This window comes from Notechis scutatus, chromosome 2, assembly GCF_049901735.1.
Source record: "Notechis scutatus isolate UNSWTSFEM ecotype Mainland chromosome 2, rNotScu1.2, whole genome shotgun sequence".
In the NCBI taxonomy this organism is placed as follows: domain Eukaryota; kingdom Metazoa; phylum Chordata; class Lepidosauria; order Squamata; family Elapidae; genus Notechis; species Notechis scutatus.
This window is the reverse complement of record NC_142010.1, coordinates 226,015,841-226,036,956: the sequence shown is the minus strand read 5'-3', so window position 1 is coordinate 226,036,956 and position 21,116 is coordinate 226,015,841. Positions and strand designations below refer to the sequence as shown.

The 21,116-nt window shown below is 34.5% G+C and overlaps 1 protein-coding gene across 3 annotated transcripts in view; it reads right to left on the bottom strand.

The window, feature by feature from the left end:
- The window catches only part of KIAA0825 (KIAA0825 ortholog), a 160,424-nt gene that overhangs the window by 91,183 nt on the left and 48,125 nt on the right, over positions 1-21,116 (bottom strand). For all 3 annotated transcript variants that reach the window (XM_026672456.2, XM_087958170.1, XM_087958171.1), the window contains exons 14-18: positions 14,722-14,910; positions 13,372-13,605; positions 11,685-12,093; positions 7,243-7,402; positions 3,797-3,949 (exon numbers count right to left, since the gene is read on the bottom strand). In XM_026672456.2, the coding sequence (XP_026528241.2) occupies positions 3,797-3,949; positions 7,243-7,402; positions 11,685-12,093; positions 13,372-13,605; positions 14,722-14,910 (1,145 nt within the window). The remainder of the gene's footprint in view (positions 1-3,796; positions 3,950-7,242; positions 7,403-11,684; positions 12,094-13,371; positions 13,606-14,721; positions 14,911-21,116) is intronic.

The window sequence follows — 21,116 nt, the reverse complement described above, 5'->3', positions numbered from 1 at the left end:
AATATTCAGAAGTTTAGGATACGGAAATCTCTCAGGATGTAAACATACCACTATGCTCTTCCTGGATCACATCCTTTAAAAAATGAGTGAAGAAAACACTTCTAAGAATTCTAGAGAATATAAAAATGTACAGTGGGAAAAAAGAAACAACAACAATAATCTATCTCTTCCCTTGCACTGTCATTAGTAGAACGAGGCACAAGTTACCTATTACCGTATATCCTAAACTGCCCTAATATTAGTTGTAATCTCTAAAGAGTCACCAATAAAGGCAATAAAACATGATATAACTATGTGGATATTTTGAAGAAAAATCTGATCATTTGTTAACAGTATCAATTTACTGAATTATTTTTATATGATAGAATAATAAATGTTTTACAAAATGTCTTAGCTGAAAAGTCAAGGTAGTATAACAAAGGTTTCCGAAGTTGTAGCTATTGTACAGTAACAATTGCTTGTCACTTGCAGGTTAATAGAGCAATGCAGTCCTGTCACACGGTGACTGAATTCTACCCAGAGTTGTCAGCTTTTGAAGGTCTTACAGTACTATTGTATTAATGAGTAGAGGAGTCAGTTGTAGCAGCTAAAAATATTACATGCATTCCAAATTAAAGCCTAGCTTAACCTAACCATTTAAGTCAAGCAATATTTAAGACAGCAAAAAATCCAACAGACACATCTTCAGTTTAAGTTGAATTTATCTGAAATGAAACCTTCATCAGCTTATCTAGCATTCATGAGTACTTTTATCAACTTTTTACAGAAATATACAAAACGATAAAAATATTTGTTCATTAAATGTTCAAACTAATTTTTGCCAATATTTTCAATTTTATTTCCTCTGCACTCTTAGACTTTTGAGGCAGGATGAGTGAACAAACAGATGCCACAAATTTTAGTGGAATGCTACTTTATTTTTATAAAGTTTAATAAACACAATTTTGAAAGCCTGTCAGAATTTATCTTAGCCCCTTCTTATACCAAACAGAATCAAGGAGAGGTCAGTTTATGTTCTTTCTCACACTTTCTCTTTTCCAGGAATACGGTAAGTTATCATTTATCCTTCCTTAATGTCTGATGCATGCATTGCCAAGGTTACCACTATTAATATTTTCTAGAACAGTATGGGGAATAGTTCTCACACTGTTACCGGGATTATAAATAATTCCAACTGCAGCAAAGTAATTAACAAAAAGTAACAGAATTTTGTGCATAAATTCCTGGTCAAATTCAGCTCTGAATATGTAAGCAAGTATATCAGGCTACTGGCTCTGACAAACTGATGGTTCAGCACACTCAAGCACAGCTTTATTGTTCGCCTAACAAGCTGCTCAAAGTCAAGTCAGAGAAAGTTATATAAAGTTGCACTACAAAGCAATATAGATAATGTTGTTAATTACCTTGTAATTTAATTTACCTGGATATTCAAAATAACAAGACTGCTTCAAGATTTGTATTATGTGTGTGTGTGTGCGCACGCACGCTAGAGACAATATATTCAGCATATGAGACAATGATTGGAACATTCTTGCTGCTTCAGAATCTGTGTGTACCATTGAGCATCATGAAAGTATTACTAACTCAGAGAATATTGATTATCTGTTTGGGGCATGGCTCATAACAATCAATTCATTTTACAATGGGCAATTAGGTGTATCAGAACCACACTGACCATTTGCTAGTCCAATATAAAACACAATATATGTATCTTATTTCAAAAAGAGATATCTCTAGATGTGAATTACTAAGTTTTCAAAATAAGGCAGGTTTTTATATATCTGGTAAAGAAAACAAAAGTTCATAGATTTCATGATACCTAAAGGGAAACCAGGGAAGAGGACATAATTGAGGAGTTTGTAAAATAAGAACTGAAAGTAGAATTTTTAGAATGTTGAGGTGCCTTCTCTCCTCAAACTCAAATTTCAAGGAATCAATGTGAGTTATTACACCAGGCAAATAATAGATTTATCTATCTTGTGCTAATGTTTATGTTGATTTATGTTTCTCATGAAATTTAATCTGCTATTTCTGAAAATAGAATTTTAAAACCTGGCAACTATAATTTATGAAGTTTTTTCAACAGTCCTCTCAGATATTTTAATATTGTCTTCTATAACAGAAGGGTGATGCTTGCAAATCAGAAACACAAATACTGAGTTGTTTGGTTCTTCTAGCAACTATAAAATGTTATCCAGGTGGCTCCATGGTTAAACAATCTTAACCATTTTATTTTTTATTTAAAAGGGGAAAAATCAAAGAGGATTTTTCTACAAGAGTAAAAGGGGAATCAAAATGATTAACACTAAGATGAAATAATCCTACTTAATTAATGGAAGGCCATCAGTTTAACCACAGAATCAGAGTGGTATTCAGCAGGTTCTGACCAGTTCTGGAAAACTGGTTGTGGAAATTTTGAGTAGTTTGGAAAACGGGCAAATACACCTCTGACTGGAGATTTTACAGTATCTTTCCCCTGCCACGCCCACCAAGCTACACCCACAGAACCAGTAGTAAAAAAATTTGAATCCCACCAATGCACATAACCATCTCACAGAGATTCTGCCAATTAATGTATATGCAAAGATCTCATTCTTGAGATTGGTGTCAAATTGTTAGGTAACACTTGATTGCTTAGGTAAGACTATGATGAGGGTTTTATGTTGGAAGAAGGAGCAGAATTGCACACAGACTTCTTGCTGTTTCAGAATCTGTGTGTACCATTGAGCATCATAAAAATATAGGGTAGGGGTGTCAAACTGGCAGGCTGCAGGCCAGATGTGTCACATGCAGGCCACGGCCACCCCAGCTCCACAAACTGGAAAAACGCCGCGAAACATCACTAGACAGCAATGTGACCCTGCGAGTTTGATAAGTGTGCCATAGGGTAAGAATATTTCCATAATCTATTTTCTTAACTACTTCTTAGTAACCTAAATAATTTGGGATTTATTATATCTTCTCTGATACAATCCTGTTATAAATTGGGAACAGATTTACTATTTGCCTCACATAGTACACCAATATATTAACTTCAAATCTCTGCTACATGTCAATTTCACTTAATATCACCAAGAATACTACACTTTTATATATTACTGATCTGAAGCTGTTCTGAGTCAAAAAGATAATTCTTCATGAGATGAGATTGATCTAGATGTTCCCGCTAGTAAGACTGCCAAAAGTTCCAAGTTAAGTATAGTTATAGGCATAAGGGGTCAAAAGAAGACAATCTGGCAAAAGATCTATTGGCTTCTTAAGAATTTTTAGAAAGCTTTATTTAATTGTATACTACTATCCTTTTTGTATTTTAGGAACTTGAAGGCAAGTTCCTTTCCTCCCTCCTTCCCTCCCTCCCTCCATCCATCCATCCCTTCCCATACCACAAAAACTACACCTTTGAGCAATGAAGATAGCTGGCAGTAAGAGCAACAGTATAGAGACAGAACTCAGCGAAATAACATAGTACATTTTGGGGAAACTATAACTGGCTATCTTCATTCATTCTATTTTTAATCAAAAAGTTTGGGTTTCAAAGTTCCTAATAATGAATCTGGGTTGTTGTTTTTTTGATCCCCCAATCATTGTTGTCAAATTTCCTGCATCCATATGAAAGATAGCTTCTAAATAAAGAAGACAAGTATATACAGCACCCACAATTTTGTCCAATGGTGTATGTGTATCCAAATAATTATAACTTCAAGGCTTTCAAAAGCAATCTGAGCAAGGCATTGACATTTTTTTGTTAACATATTTAAACATTAAGCAACATTAGATTCTTCATATAATGACTAACCTTTTTTAACACATTAGTGCAATACCAGTGGTGCACCTGGAAAGGGTCAAAAACAGGCTGCTCTTTGCTTCTTAATATTAGACGTAAAGGTCTGATGTTTGCTGGATTTTCTTCTGAAGTTCCCTCATAAGATAGATGTTCATTCAAATAATCCTTTTAAAAAAGAATTTCAAATGAGTACTCATTACATTGGAGAAGAACAAAGAAGTCAATTATGTAAATGAAGGATTTAACTTTCTCCTATATATTTTCAGAAACATAATTAAATAATTGTACCTTTTGTATCTAAAATAAATATTTTAGATAATTCACACTGATGACATTGTGGCTACTCTACAGCATCATATGGCATAGTGACTTGGCATGGAGTCAGAAGTAGCTTGTGAGGTCATGGCCTGGCTCTATCACTTGTGGCAAAAACCAGGTTTTTACAGCCTTCCAGAAAGCTAACAGGGCTGAGCCACCTGGATCTTCATGGCTGTTCCACAGGGCATGTTGCAACAGATAGGATATATCTGCTAAAATCTTCATGATGAGATTGAATTTGGTTTTGCCTCAGGGCAATGGCAACACAATCTGGATACAGGGGGCATTCAAATCAGTCTCTAATCATGGTTCTCTGATTCTTTTGGATTTTTCTGTATTGCTACCACTATGCAAGATTTCAAATAGAATTTGAGATTATTCCTGAGGCTCTGATGCACAACTCAACAGAGGCCTTGCTTGCCACTTGGAATGAGAGGGCAACAGTGGACTTGCACCTGGCATTGCCTTGCTGCCCACAGATCCAGTGGAACCCCCTGATTTTCAAGGATCTGAGGGAGATGAAACAGCAAAAGAGATGTCTAAGTACCACTGGAGAAAGCAAAACCAACCAAACATATGTAAGAGCCACTATTAAGGATTACCTCAAGGCATTAAGGGCAATCTTTCCCTGTTCAAAAAACCACCACTAGACCTGACGTGCGGGATTTTTTTTTAATCCAATTTCCAGCCTCCTCTTTGGGAAAAAATTATGGAAATGGTAGCTGAGCTTCAACTTTAATGGTTTCTGGAAATAACAGATTATCCTATTCTTTTCAAGCAGAATTCAAGCCTGAATATAGCAATGAGACAGCATTGACTACATTTGTGGATGACTTTGGAGGAGTCAGGAAGGCAGTAGTATTCTTATCCTGGCCCTCCTTGATTTGACAATGGGTTTTAACTGCCATTGATCATGGTATCTTTCTGAATTGATTTAGAGGTGGGGATGATGTTGTAGTTTTCTTCCTCAAAGGGCTGTTCCAGTTGTTGAGTGGGGATGAAGGTGAAATCCTAGGAACTTGCTTTGTGGGGTACTTCAGCATGTAAGCTCCTAATCCTATTAAAACTTTATATAAAATCACTGAGTGAAGTCATCAAGTGTTATGAGTTGAACTGTCATTGAACTCTGATAATATTAATTGTACATCTCTGCCCCTTGTCATTAATTTTACATTTCTGCCTCTTTTGATTCCAAGGTTCCTCTTTAGTGTCTGGAAGCTCTGGGGAATCTGGATGGGGAGAAACAGGCTTAGTTTGAACCCTAATAAGATTGAATGGTTTGGGGGGCAATATTTGGGGAACCTTCCATCTTTAATACTAGGTGGCACCCACTTCCCCAGGCAGAACTGGAATATAATTTGGGGATCCTCCTGGAATTATGGCTCCTATTTAAGAACCAGTTGGCAGCCTTGGATCTGCCATTAAGTGTCATTCAGAAGCTGCAGTAGTTGAGAATGTGCCAGTGTGGATAGCTATGGCCACATATCACTGCACCTATGCTACACCACCACTTTATCAGCTGCCAAAAGATTTCCATATAGAATTCAAGGTGCTTAGTGTCATCTTAGTGTCATCTTAGTGTCATTATGGCAAGGATCTCCAACCCTCAGGCGGTGGCCCTCTACTGGGTCATGGCCCATTCAGAACATGGTTGCGCAATTGCCACGAGAGCAGCTCCACTTGTGTGAGCGGTGGGCAGATGCACCGGCCGCTTGTGAAAATGGAGTTGGGCATGCTCACACACATGCCTGCCACTCGCACAAAGTCATTCCCTCTTCCCTCCCACAGGTACGTCAAGCAGGAAAGGTTGGGGCCTGCTGAGTTGATTTACCTGCTTGACTAATATTAATTCTTCTTGATCACCAGATTCAACAAAGTTGGCATGCTCTAAGATCTTTCTATGAAGCAATGTCATCTGATGGAACCCAGGAAGTATCCTCTTTAGTAGCAACTGCTCTGTACAACACTTTTCTCTAAAATTCAGTCAGGCCCAACTTCTTGGCTTTTTGAAAGTCCCTAGAGATAAGACCCTTGGACTTTAGGCATTGGATTAAGACGAGTGGTGGGATTCAAAATTCTTTACTACTGGTTCTGTGGGGGTGGCTTTGTGGGGGTGGCAGGGGAAGGATACTCTAAAATCTCCAGTCAGAGGTGGTATTTGCTGGTTCTCCGAACTACTCAAAATTTCCACTACTATCGGTTCTCCAGAACTGGTCAGAATCTGCTGAATATCACCTCTGAATAAGACATTGAATGAGTGACTCTGGGAGATGTTTATGGAGTTTATTGATAGTTCTTGATTGCTGGTTATTTATTTTTTCTTCCACCTATTTATGCCCAAATCAAAATGGCAATTCCTCAAATAATTAACAAACTGTACCCAAAGTTACAGTGAGTAATTAAGTTACAAATTCCAGTTTTAACCTTTGCTCCTAAATGAAATGATTACAGAAACTAGCACATATGATGTAAAGCTAACAATTTTTTTTATTACGATAGCAATTGTGTTCATTTATATAGTTTTGGAGTACATGTATACTCATGAATCTAATATATCAGTCAGCAGTGGTCCATAACTGAGCAATGACAGTATTGTATGTAACAAAGAAAAATGCTTCAGAAGTTAATTCAAAAATAAAAGTTGTCTAATCTGCTCATTGGGCAATTTGCACAAAGCTGAAACAAATTCGCTTTCACTGAAGAAAAAAAAATGATTATGGCTGATAAGTTTATATTTTTTAAAAAATATAATCTGTATACATCCATATTCTTTTAATTATTATGTTAATCTAATTTCCCTTAAAATAATGGAAATAAAAAAAAATAAAACAAAATGAAAACAAAATGATTTTTTATATACTTATACAAATGTTTTTGTGTTAGTTTTAGAAATCAGAAATCAGTTAATGAAGCATGACAAGTCTATATACCTAAATAAAAGTCATATAATGCCCTAAAATAACCTTTTATGAAAAAAATGCAGAAAAGCTTAAACCGAACAGTGTAACCCAGTGAGATATTGACTCAGGTATTGACTTTAGGAAGCATTATCACCTTCTTGAGTAACCCTTAGCTGCCAGCAGATGCTGCCTCAGGCCACTACACACCTAATTGCTCGGTAAAAAAGGCCGTTTCCCTACCTCATTGAGCTGGATGATGTGATAAATTTGCCTCAGGTATTCACTGCCACCTGGTTTGTGGCAGATATCCAAGGCCATCATGTTTATTTTCTGCTCAGTCAATTCAAGCTCAATAGTTTCCTCTTCTGAGTTCCTACTATCTTTTGCAGTAGTAATTGTACTAAAAAGAAAGCACAAGTATTACAATATGAAGCAATGAAAACTGCCAAAAGATAAGAGTCTTAATCCAGGAGACCAATATAGTTACATTTCCTGATTTGGGCTCTTAAGTCCTTAGAGTGAATAATTTGGCAGTGAATAATTTGAAATTACAGTCACAACAATTTAATTCTGCAAATATGTGCTATCATTATATTTGATCTAAAAGTTTCCAAAGAACTACATCTTTACAAGCATAGCAAAATTAAAAAGTAGTGTTTTGAAGTTGTATAGTGGTGCAGCTGAATGTTATGTCAAGCTGCTTACAGGATGACATTGAAAAAGTTGAGGCCCTCTGACAAATGACTGTTTCAGTGTCAGCACACAAACTGTATCCTTTCCTGTCCATCACTGTGCAGGTGAAGCAAATGATTGGATTCAGTCAGTGTTGTGATTAATGAGTTCCTCTCCAGATTTGGGACTGCCTATCAATCATGTCATTAGGGAGAATGTGCCCTGAAAGAGGCAGACCTCAGCCAAGGAATAACTGCATTCATCTTAATCTTTATATGCACCCAGTCAGGCAACTCAGGGTTACCATAATGAAAAATAATAATGTTCGACTCAACAAATTACATTGAAAAGCAGACATTTCTTTTGAGACTGTGTATTCTCCACAATCTTAGTTGACAAGTTATAATTTGGAGGGGGGGGGGGGTTAACAATAAAGTGAAGGTTATTTTAGTAATAGTTTAATGTTCAAGACAGACAATGAATACAATTGTCACTTTTCCCATAATTCTGACCACTATTTCTACGAATATGACATTTCTGTATGTTAATTGCAGGATTTTATTAAGATAAGATTATATTCTTCAAAATATAATCAAAATTACATTTGATACTTTAACTTTCTTAACATATGCAAAAATATACTACACAATTTATAAAAATACACACAATCAAATTTAATAAATATTTCAGGAGGACAGTAAAAAGGTAATATCCTAAATACATTCTTTTTTTGCTTATTTTTTCCTGGTTTAGATAAAACTATAACTCTGGTTTTTTAAAGTAGTACTTATTCAAAATGGAGTTGTGCCAACCAGAGCACACAGTGTCATATTTCCAAAGACTCTTTCCCTGTCTGAGGAAATTAGTCCTAAACAAGCCAATTTCCTTTGGAAAGTTGCTTAACAGTCATCTTCTTTCTATCCATGCCCACTAATGAAAATCAAAACAACTGCCTATGTTCTCTGGGCAATATAGGAAATCTATTCTTTGAACGTCATCTTTAGTAACAATGAGTTCCAAGATTATCACAGAATTCTGCACTAACACAATTGCAATGCTGGACTTCCACTTTTGAGATGGCACTTTAAGCCTGTCTCTCACTTCTCTCCCGACTAAGGGTTTTCAAAGTCCTGTATTATCAGACCTTTTGCATAAAGACTCTGATCACTGGGTAATTAAATTTTTGTATTATATATTATCTTGTTTTAAATTGAACTCAAATTAAAAATTAATTGTTTTAAGTGAGAACCATACAGATAACACTTAGCTAAATTCCAACTGTGTGTCATTATCTGCTGAGCCAGAAAAGATGGCAGAAGAGGAATCTTCAATTATCTTGTTAAAAGAGATCCTGGCCCAAGTACAAATCTTGAAGCTGATCCAGCAAGGTCTGGTTGAGCTTGAGAATGGTTTTTAAAAGATGCTAAAAGAAAGTACACTCTTACCCATGGATACTCACTAAGTGACTGACAGCCAGTCACAATATGCCAGCCCAACCTACTCTGCAAAGTTCTAGTGGAAAGAAATGGTCAATGGAAGGCAGGATATAAATATAACTATCTAATTACTAACTAAATCTACAACCTAATTTTTATCACTGTAGATCATAATGTAGGAACAGTAAAAGAAAACCAGGAGACAAAAGAACACGATGGCTGGACACCATCAAAGCTGAAACCAGACAGAACATAGAACAACTCAAAGAAGTAGTGCAAAATTGGAAGATGTGGAAAACCCTATAGAATCACCAAAAGTCAGACACAACTGAATGGATATCATCATCATCACCATCATCATCATCATCATCACCATCATCTCCAATCAGTATCAACAGGAGCAGAAAAGAAAAGAAACTTCTTTGGTGACCATCCAGATAACCACCCACTGGTAGCAGATTAAAGGAGACAAGCACCAAATCAATTGATTCCATTGACTGCTCCCAAAACTGCTCCTTCTTTTTTTCTTTCTGAAGTAGAATACTAACAGTGATACAGGAAAATGTTAGAGCAAAGTTCACTGTCCTATGAGTAGAGAAGGCACAGCATTGGTTAATCTGATAATTCCACTGCCAATAACTCTATTATATCAGAGGAAATTTAACTTTGGTGGATGCTTCACTTCCTTTTCCTTCTTCTGGAGATTTTCAGTGTTCAGAAGTAAGGACTTGTGCTTTTATTTTGGACACAAATTACTTTTCCTTAAAGTGTGGCAGAATCTACTGATGTCAAGCCTGATGTGACTGACTGTACTATGGAAGAGTCCATCAACTTATAATTAAGTTCTCTCACCTTCACAGAAGAGTGTGTCTTCAAATTAGTGGAGCAGCCACAGAGACCACAGTAGAAGAAACGGAATGAATAGAATGAAATGGGAAGGTTGGAATTCTATGGGTTGTTCTTATAATAAAACCAGCAAGCAGATTATCCTGCGAAAAATATGGCAAGAACTATAAGCATCATCAGTGTGCCCTTCCCCGAAGCACAGGAGGCCGAGGATTCTTTTCTGAGTGAGAGAACATTGCCTCATCAGACACACTGTTGAAATGGTGTTTTATGGCTCCAGGATGAAAGTAAATCACGTTGAATCACCTGAGCTTAAATTACATTACCAAACAGGAATATGCCTCAGATATTAAACCACCTCCTAATACATAACCACAATAGATATTGAAACAATGACCAAAAATACATCTTTGTGAATTTAACCCTATATCACTAATACAATTTCTTCAGTTAAGACCTTTCACATATATAAAGCACACTGAAATAATTCAATTTATTTATTTGGAAAATAGCCAAAATAGCAATAGCACCACAAAACTCAATTATTTTAATAGGAAATCTCAATAGCCTACTGCAAAACAAAAAGGGCAATGAAAATTGCATTAAGCACAAAAAATGCAAACGGATTTTAGAAGTGAGACCTGGTCATAATGAGGAACTTGATTGGTACATGTGAATTGATTTTTACATTTTACTATTTTTTAATTTAATCTGTCTGGAACATCAGCAAAAAAGAAACTGGATTTGCTAGGTGATAAGTTTCCACTGGAACTTTGAGATTAAATGGCATTTACATCTTTCCTTATACACTGGCAGAAAGAAAGAAAATCCAAAGATACAGAAATGTAACAATGCATATACACACATTTACTTCAAGGGACCAAATATTTGGGCAATGTAGTAAGGCTTCAATTCAAAGACAGAAAACCCTTCAGAGACAGAAAGACATGAGAGAGTTTCAAAGATGACCTCTCCTATAGTCCATAACTAAAGATAGTTGGAAGTGGAAGTAGCCTGAGTATAGCCCACTAAATAATTAAAAGGACTCGAATAGAACAACCACATGCTTTTTTCTAGAGAATTTGTATTATTTTCTCAGAAATGAATGAGGTTGCCCTAAAAAACAGAAATAAAGTGCATTGAACTCCAGTATCATCTAGTATCATCTGGAAAGTTTGCAACTTGCCATATGTATTCTTATAATCATCAGTAGATTATAAAGATACATCAGTCAGAAAGACATAAACAACTCCTAACAAATCTTCCATCTACTGATTGTGAAATAATACATTTTAATGCTTTTCTGAAATGCTTCAATTTTCCTTTAAATCTATTGTTATATTACAATATTAAAGGTTCTTATTTCATAACAATCATATAATCCAATAGAAAGCTTCTATGTGAAACACTGTTACAGAAGTCTAAACTCCATAGCAAAATTCATTGTCTAAGACTAATGAAAGGACAAATCAGGAAAATATTTTTCTTGTTTTCTATTTATTCTAAGAAGGCTATCTTGGAACTCAATACTATCTACTTCAAAAAAAAATTATTTATTTATTGGATTTATGTGCCACCCATCTCTCTGGAGCTGACTCTATTATAAACTATTTTACTTTATTATAATTAATTATAATTAACTATTTTGTTACAAATTATTTGAACATGATCTATACTTAAACAACAGCAGCAGCAATAACAACAACAAAGAAGAAAAATGTTTCTTACCATTCTGTACTCAGTATTTTTGCTTTTAGTAATTGCTTTTCAATCCAGTTTGGGTTCTCATCTTCAATGCTCTGAATTATCTTATGAATTACTTGTTTAGGATTCTTTTTCTTTTCTCCTATAATAGTTTCCAAACATATGCAAACTAAACTGAGCTTTTCTTTGCTCCATCTGTCAAGAATTACACCCGTTAAAAGTTCTGTGATGTTTCCATCCTCAAATATCTGACATATAACTATAATCAAAGTCTTGACAAGAAAACCATATTTCTCTGATTCAATAAACTTTGCTGGTATTTTTGTATCAGATATTAAAAAGAAATATTTAACTGGGGATGGCAAACATGCTATTACAGAAGGTAATCTGCTGATTACAATAGATAGAACTTGAGCAGCAAGCCTTGTGAAACCTAAAACAAAAATGAAATCAGATATAATTAAGATTAAACAGTTTTATTTTACAATGATTCACAACCTATAAAATTAATTTAATTTAATTGTGTCTGTCACACATTTCTCTCACTCATCTGTACATTATGGCTTTGTGAGACTGAGCCAACCTGATCACCATTGTTTCAATCATGTGGATAAAATCTGATATAGACTAGGCACTGCATCTGAACAGGCAGTCACATTTAGAATGCATTTTTATTTTTATTTTATTCTTTTCTAGAATTCTTCACCAAATCAGATGTTTGTACTGGATTATCTAACTAGCTATTGTGACAGGACACATTTTAATGATGTCCTGTCATGATATCTATACATTTACACATTTTTTTCAATAAAGCTCCAGTGTACAATATTTACAGAACAGTAAAAGAAATGATTTTGTTATTATGTGTGTGCAAATCTTGAGAAGCAAATTCTTTCCTTTCAATAGGCCATATCATATTTTTATAATAGTCCTAACAAATTCACAACAGCCAATATCATTAGTTTATTTGTTTATTAAATTTTTGTGCCACTCAGCTATTTGACATGACTTTTCTGGTTGCCTGGAAGCTAATGCAAATTATAGCAATATGAATACAAGACATTCTATAAGTGTACTTGAAGGCATATATTGTTTGCTGCAATGATTGTATTGAAAAAAATGCTTCTTATTCTGCCTAACCTATTTATAAACATTCATTCAAATACACTACTAATTCTAAGAGAACATATTGCTTCTATTTTGCACTACTTTCCCAAAATATTTTAATTTATTTAACTTTTTAAAACTGTGTTTAGAACAGTTTTTATTTCTGTGCTTTATGGTTTAGCATGTTTTCCAATATTTTAACACATCCATTTAAGTGAATTGCAGACATTTAATCACTGTCATCAACTCTTACAGTGGAAAAGATAGAGCAACTCAACATACTGAGAGTAAATGTAGTTTTTAGTCCAGAAATGATGGAGCTCAACTACAACAGAGAATTCTAGGGAAAATGTCACAATGTTCAGTTGTAAAGAGCTCTTTCTTCCTCCCCTCTGAATATAATTTACTTTGCTGCATCCTCTTTATTAGAATTATACATATTTTACCATTAACTTTCTAAAAAATAAGTCAACCATTTTATTAATAAACAAAAAAACATAATAAAGTGGTTACGAAGATATTCATTATCAAAACTCTTCCATTTTTACATTTTCTCATTAAACGGTTAAATAATATTTTGACAGGTTTAAGTAAAGATACTTACATTTCCCAGGTTCTTCTGTTTTCACATCTTTATAAATGTAATTCCATTCCTTTGGAACTGTACTCAACAAACTTTCAGGAACCGTTTTATTAGGCAAATAGATGCCATATTTATCTGTTGCTTCCCATGAATGTATCAAGGAGATTGCCTCCTTTACCGTTCCAATAACTGAATTAATCAAAGTCAATTTCAAGCATTTGACAACTTCTGGCTCTGACTCACTGCAACTAGAAACTTCAGAAACAAAACATTAATGATAGCAAAACAAGTAAACTCAAGGTCAAGTAAATTTGGATATTAGGATTTTTATAAAGTTTCTGTTGGTTTTTAATGTTAGAATCTTATCATTAAATAGAACTCAATTTCTTTATGGCATAATTATTGTAACTTTAAATATTTATTTTTCTCAGAATATTTTAAAGGAAAAAGTAAAAATGATTACCACTAGCATCCAACACAATATTTCTTTTGTTTTTTGTTTTGGTTAAAATTTAAGAATGCTTGTATGACTGTTTCAACTGTTAAATATTTTTGTTAGACATACGTTTAGAAAAATAATGTCTATTATTATCATTATCATATTATTATCATTCTCTTGAGATATTCGGTAAGAAACAAAAAAAAAGGAAAAGTTCAAAAATTAAATAAAAAGCACATTTGTAAAAAAAAAAGTACCTGATACTTGGCCCAGACCACCAAACCAACTTTGTTCTCTCATCTTCACAATCCCAACTGCTATGAGACTAACAAATACTATTTTACTGAGAAAGAAATTATATAAGCTTCTCTGACATAAATGAAAAGGTAAACCTCAGACACGGGGTGAATCTGAGAGGACTGTAGAAGAATAAGTAGTTGAAGTTCTCCCCTGCTAGTGTCCCAATCCATCCCACTGTGACAGTTATTTGTGAAAAAACTGTCCTGCACTTGAGGACAAACTACATGATTAATGCTTCATATTGTTTATTCCTGAAATGAAGTTCAAATTGCAAGTGCCAAGGGTAACTACATATCAAGATGAGTAGGGAGTAATTTCTGTAGTATTTCAAAATATCTCAAAGACAGAAATTAAATGTTCTCAGAGGAATAATGTTACTGTATAAATGCCACATCAATTCTTGCAGAATTAATATTTTATATATGAAATTGTTTTCACTGATGAAAACAAATGTAATATTTAACAGTATCAACTCAAGTCTAAAACACTACCTTGCCTCACTATAGTATCTTGGAGGGAAACAGAAACATTTGTATTATTGAATAATTTAAGATCTATGTTTTAATGCACCCTGTAAATCAAGAAAACTGAGTATATAATATTCAAGATATAGTTTATTGCATTATACATACCTGATATATTATGTAAGAAATTCCACATGTGTTCTTTTTCCATGTAGTTCTGAAGGGCATCACCAAGAGATTTGGGAGATAAAGTGCAGTAAGACAATACTGTGAATATTGCTTCAGCTAGATTGATTTCATTGTTCTCTTTCATATCTAGGCAAGTACTTTGTTCATTATTTTTAGACAATTCAGATTCTGGAAAAAGAAAAGAAAGAAAAAGACAAAGACATATAATAGAAGTTCTAATACATCCATACATTCTAACAGGACTATGGTTGATTAGGAGTTAATTCAAATAATCACTAAACATCCAAGAGTCCATTATTCCATCCCTATTTTTCTTTCCATTTTTCTTGTTTCTTAATGACTCAACTGAGACAAAATTAAATAATTAAGTTAATTAAATTACTTAATTGTCTCAATTGAGTAATTAAGAAACAAGAGCAAGATACCATCTCTTGGAGGAATTTTCAAGTTTGCAGAAATACAAAAAACTATGAAAGCCCCCTTTCTACAGGAACATTCCCCATTCAACTCAATCCTAATCAATCAATCAATCAGGATTAAATCCTAGTCAATCAAACTTTCCTTAATTCTTAATTTACTTAATTTTGTCTCCATTTCAATGTGCACTCATACTTTAATTTCTTTTTAGAAAAAGTGTGGTCCATGGATCCAAGATACCTGAGAAACCTTCTCACCCTGATAGGCTTCGACTGCCCTACCCATGCTGGCAGAAAAGACATCCTGCAGATCCTGTCAGACAAGGAATTCCAGTTGTGGAGTCCAGGAGAAAAGCCCTTTTCTGCTGTGGCTTGTTCTGCCCTCTGGAATATTGTACCTCTTCAAATGAGATCCACCTCATCCTCTTAGCTTCATAAGACCTTTAAAATCTGACTCTGCCAGTTGCCGCACCACTACATTCCAAACCAGCTGTAGCTTCCTAATGATCTTCAAAGATACCCTCAAATATAATTATTATTGCAATAATCCAGATGAGAGATAACCACAGTATGAGCGACTGAGTGCATGGCCTTGGGATCCAGAAAAGGATGCAACTTTCTGAAAGTTCTGAAAAGGCTTTCCTAGCCACAATTGACACCTGCTCCTTGAACAGGTGTCATGAATCTAGTATCTATTCAAATACCACTAACAACAGACTGTTTCTAGGAATTAAAACCAAACTCACTTGATTTAAACAAAAATAAGGCAGGATAAAAAATTAATATAAACAAAATAATGAAAAAGTATATTGTATATAAACTCATACAGTCATATATGCCATTTCAAAAGCAAATATGTCAAATAGCTCATTTTTTTAAAAAAATGGAATGGAATAAATTAAAATAGCTTTTGTTTAACCCAATCAGTTTACGATTGTGTACATTCTTTTGTTTAACCCAATCAGTTTATGATTGTGCAGGGGTGGGATTCAAATATTTTTACTACCGTTCTGTGGGCATGGCTAGGTGGGCATGGTCATGTGACTGGGTGGGGGTGGCTTCTTTTTTTGTGCAGATTACCCCTGCTCCATTTTGTTTGGTCTCCTGGGGCTCAGGGAAGCCTCCTGGGAGAAGCAGTAAGACAGCGAGGGAGATCCTAGCACAGCTGATCGTTGGAACAGCTGATCGTCAGGAGGGGAAAATAGAAAAACAAATACCAGTTCAGCTGAATCGGTAGCTGTTTTTTTACTAATGGTTTGCCTGAACTGGGCCGAACAGGTAGAATCCCACCACTGTTTGTGTGTCTTTATGTGAGTGTATGTGTTTATACTCAAAGATCTTAACAGAAATAGTTTTGGTCAAGCTTTTAGTTGTCCTGAAATAAGAACCTGCTAATAGTTTTGTAACAAGAGTTGCAAGCAAGAACAATATATCCAGATTTCTTTTATGAGGTTCCTGAAACTTTTGTCTATAGTTATTGAGAATACATTATTTCATTTTGAGGTAAAAAAAACCCAACATTTAAGGAAACTGTGAGAACAATCAGAAACTGTTCTGCATGTGCAATTTGAGCATTCTTGAGAGTAGGAATCTGATCTGAGAAAGGATTAAAGGTGCCCTTAGAAAACGGTTAAATGAACAGGCAGGTTTAATAACTATATCAGAAGGGGGACTTACGTACACAGAATATATTACTGATGTATGAATATACAAAGCTTAGCATCTAATCAACTATATTTACCATGAGAGTCAAAAAAGCATATTAATCTGATATGTATCTGGAAATAAAGGCAGAAGGAATTGACCTCACATTAAGAATCCCTTGGAGAAGAGCACGCACAGTGATAGACAAAGTGTATACACATAGGAAATCCTTAACTCTAGCTACACTCAGTTTTCCCTTGTGGTCAATAGATGATAATGTGCTAAAGAATCAGTGCCGTTGGATTTAAACCTCCCACAAAAAGGAAGTATAACACAATTTTTAAAATAAATAACTGCTAATTATTCTGTAAATTTAGAGAAAAAAGACATTTAGTCATGTGTAGGTACATGAAATGTACAGGTGCATGAAATGTAACATCCAATGCTGGAACAGATTTTTATCTCCTAAAAATGTTGCTTATCACTGCTTTAAAGGTATCAGATAATAGATGATCTAGCTGCCTGACACTCTTGTGAATTGCTATCAGTAAGAAGAGACAGCACAGATAAATGAACAAGCAGACTGATATAAGGCACCTTAATATATCATTAGGGGGTAGTAGTATGGTGAGCACAGAAAACATATCCTTTCTTCTTTCACATTCTCTGATAATTTCTCGTATAATGGATGAATTGCCTTCTTTGAACCCATAATTCTTAACACTTAGAAATACCTGCCTATAACTTATTCTCTCCCCTATTACCTGCTCACTTGAGACAGGATGTGTTTTTTTTAACCTTTCCAGGGCCATTTTCAGAACTGGTAGAAGGGGCCAATTTCCCCCTTTACTTTGGCCAATTTTAGCACCTTGCAGTTCTTTATCGTAGTTTAGGTAACTAAAGTGCACAGAGTTGAAGTACTGTAAGATTGTACAATTACTACTTCTTCTTCTCTGATTAATTTGTCTAGAAATATTCTAAAAGGTAGAAGCAATAAGAGGAGGAGCCAAAGAAAGTCTATGCGCAAAGCTCGCGTTAGGCTTTTTTAGAACTGCAGTAGATTTGGCAGGAAACATTGGTCTAAGGCTCAGGTATGGTTCCCAGTTAGTCCCAAATAAGCCTGCAATACAAAAAGGAATACCTACAAACAGGGATCAGTTGATGCAGATAGCCATTGCTTAATGGCCCCAATTGGGAGAAGCAACTCTGCCGCTATGGAAAGCAAGTCATTAAGTGGCAAATCACATGACTGTAACTGTGCTTTTTGGCTGGAAAGAGACAAGACTAGCCAGTTTCACACCTCTGGTTTTGTTTGATTCCTAACAGCTCCTCCAACCTTTGGAATGCTTGAATGCCTGATTGCACACATTGTAAACAATGTAATTGCACCACTGTCCAAGGTTGGGAGCCATAGGCGACTTATGCAAACACTTTACTCTCTTGAAATCTCTTTGTCTCTATCGCTCTGCTCTGTGAGGGAGGCCAAGGAGAAAAAAATTGAGTAATTTCTATAGGCAATCCATTGGCTGACCATCTACAACCACTGGCATTATTGCATTGGACAATACTTAATCTCTCAAAATCTCTTCCTTTCCAATCTCTCCATTCGGGCGATAAGAGTCAAGTAAAGGAGAGATTAGCTACACAATTCGCTCCCCACCCCAAGCAGAAAGACTGGAGAGAAAGGGATTGCAAGATAGAAAAGAAGAAACAAGGTACAAGACCAACTGCATGGCATATGCTACCATACATCAAAAACATTTTGGAAGCTGTATAATGCAGCTTCCAAGATCTGCAAGTGGACATCGCACACCGCCAAGAGGCTATCATACAAGGCAAATTATGCATTGTAAAGATCACTTCCAATGTAATATACCAAATCCCCTGCATGGATTGCCCCTGTGACTATGTAGGACAGCGAAGCTAACCACCAGATTGCAAGAACACAAGCGATCAGTCAGACAAAGAGACCTGAATTCATTGGTAGCCTCACATTGCAATGAACAAGGACACACATTCAATTGTGCAGCTATTAAGATTGTTGGACAAGCAGGCACAAGAACAGCCAGGGAAGTAATTGAAGCCTAGGAAATAGGCCTCTCGTCAATCAACAGGCGTGCTGATTTACCACCAGCCTTTCAAGTTTTTATTTTATTTTATTTTATTTATTTTATTTTATTTTATTTTATTTTATTTTATTTTATTATTTTATTTTATTATTTTATTTTATTTTATTTTATTTTATTTTATTTTATTTTATTTTATTTTATTATTTTATATTTTATTTTATTTTATTTTTATTTTATTTTATTTTATTATTATTTTATTTTATTTTATTTTATTATTTTATTATTTTATTTTATTTTATTTTATTTTTTATTTTATTTTATTTTTATTTTTATTTTATTTTATTATTTTATTTTATTATTTTATTATTTTATTTATTTTATTTTATTTTATTTTTTATTTTATTTTATTTTATTTTTTATTATTTTATTTTATTATTTTATTATTTTATTTTTTTATTTTTTATTTTATTTTATTTATTTATTTATTTTTATTTTATTTATTTTATATTTTTTTATTTTGCCGCCTATTCACCCATGACTACTCGAGGCTGCTTACACAATGTAAAACCATATTTAAAACAAAAAATAAAAATAAAAACAATAAAAACTAACAAAAAGAATCAAATAAATTAGTAAAGTACAATAGAACAAAATCTGGGGAAAACAAAAAAACAAATTTAGAAGCTGAGGGCTGGGCAGCACAAGCATATGACAGCTAATGATGTAAAAGCCAGCCATCAACACACTCCAATCAAATCTAAAAAGCCACTTATAACAGGCACTATAAATACCACAGAATAGCATACAGCATTCTCTCTGCTAGAGAGAAGTTCCTTGAAGATGGGCTCCAACACATGTCTAATGCTCAGAAGACAAAACCTCTGATCACAGTGACTGACTCAGATTGGAACCTGCAACATTATCTTGGGACGCACCCTCATTTGTAACAGACTACTATGTTCTAGTAACAGCAATAGCAACAGCAATAACCCACAATTCAAGTCAATTGCCAATTCAATCAGTAATCATACTTTACTTGATTGGGAGTGTTAACAATTTTGGAAGGTATATTCCAGCTGAAGATAAGAGGACAAGTTATAACTTGAAAATATAACTAGAAAATAAAATTAGATTCCAAATCTTATATATGGATGTTGTAGTCATTAATTGCCTCCGGATTATACAAACAATATCCATCTATGATTAACTGTTAATGGCTAACATTAAAAGCTGTAACTTAAAAACTCTCATATAGAAAATTGTGTCTACAACAATAGAAAGTCCCCTGATTCATCAGTGTCAACAGTGAGGAAACTCCACAAAGTATTCTAGAGGAGCATCATACCGCTACTAAGAAGGCATGAGTTTCTTTTAGCAAACGACCACCTAGCCATGCTAAAATTACAAGGACAAATCTTATTTTCAAATATGCCACATTTCCCTTAATATTCTTGAGAATGTACGTTTATCTGGGAAGGTTCCATAATACACCTTTTTGTATTTTCAAGGACATTGGTATTTTTTCCTTGTTGGAAGCTAGAAAGATAAAGTGGAATGGAAAGAACATGCAAGATAAAAGCAAATGACTCTGCAAGGCTGCTAGGCAACAATCAAGTATCCATAGTGGCCATTCTTATTCAAGGCCAAGCTTTAGCCAGAAAGGCTCTGCTGATAACATCAAAGCTGAGGCAATTCCCTCTCCATCATTCAGAAAATATATCCTTAGTTAGTTAGACAATTAAAAATCCCCCATGGCAGCCACAGTTATAAGCAGAACAATTAGGACTTTTTCCCTATAAAGCACAAAGAGCTATTAGAGATGTTGATGAAAATATTAGTTTTCAACTTGTAAAAGTAGAAGACCACTATGCCTAACCTGCATGCCCATTTGAATGATTTATAAATCAAAATCAGTGCATTCATTATGTGCAAATGCCCACACTAGAATTACAAAGGAGACTGAACTTAAATTGCCCTATTCATGTAGAATTCCCCCAAATTCATGCAGACCACCTTGGGGATAACAATAGCCCTTCCTTGGTGAGTTTAAGGTGATCTTGGTATGTCTTGCTCAAATTTATCAGAGAACAATATTATTGTACCTCAGCTGCTGATGTCTACATCTGGTTGAGCTTGTTGCACCATCACAAATGCACCAAATTGATTCTGTTAGCAACTGAAACTGACAGACAACTTACCTAAAATATGCTTAGACATCTAACTACTCACTCATACATTTACTGAG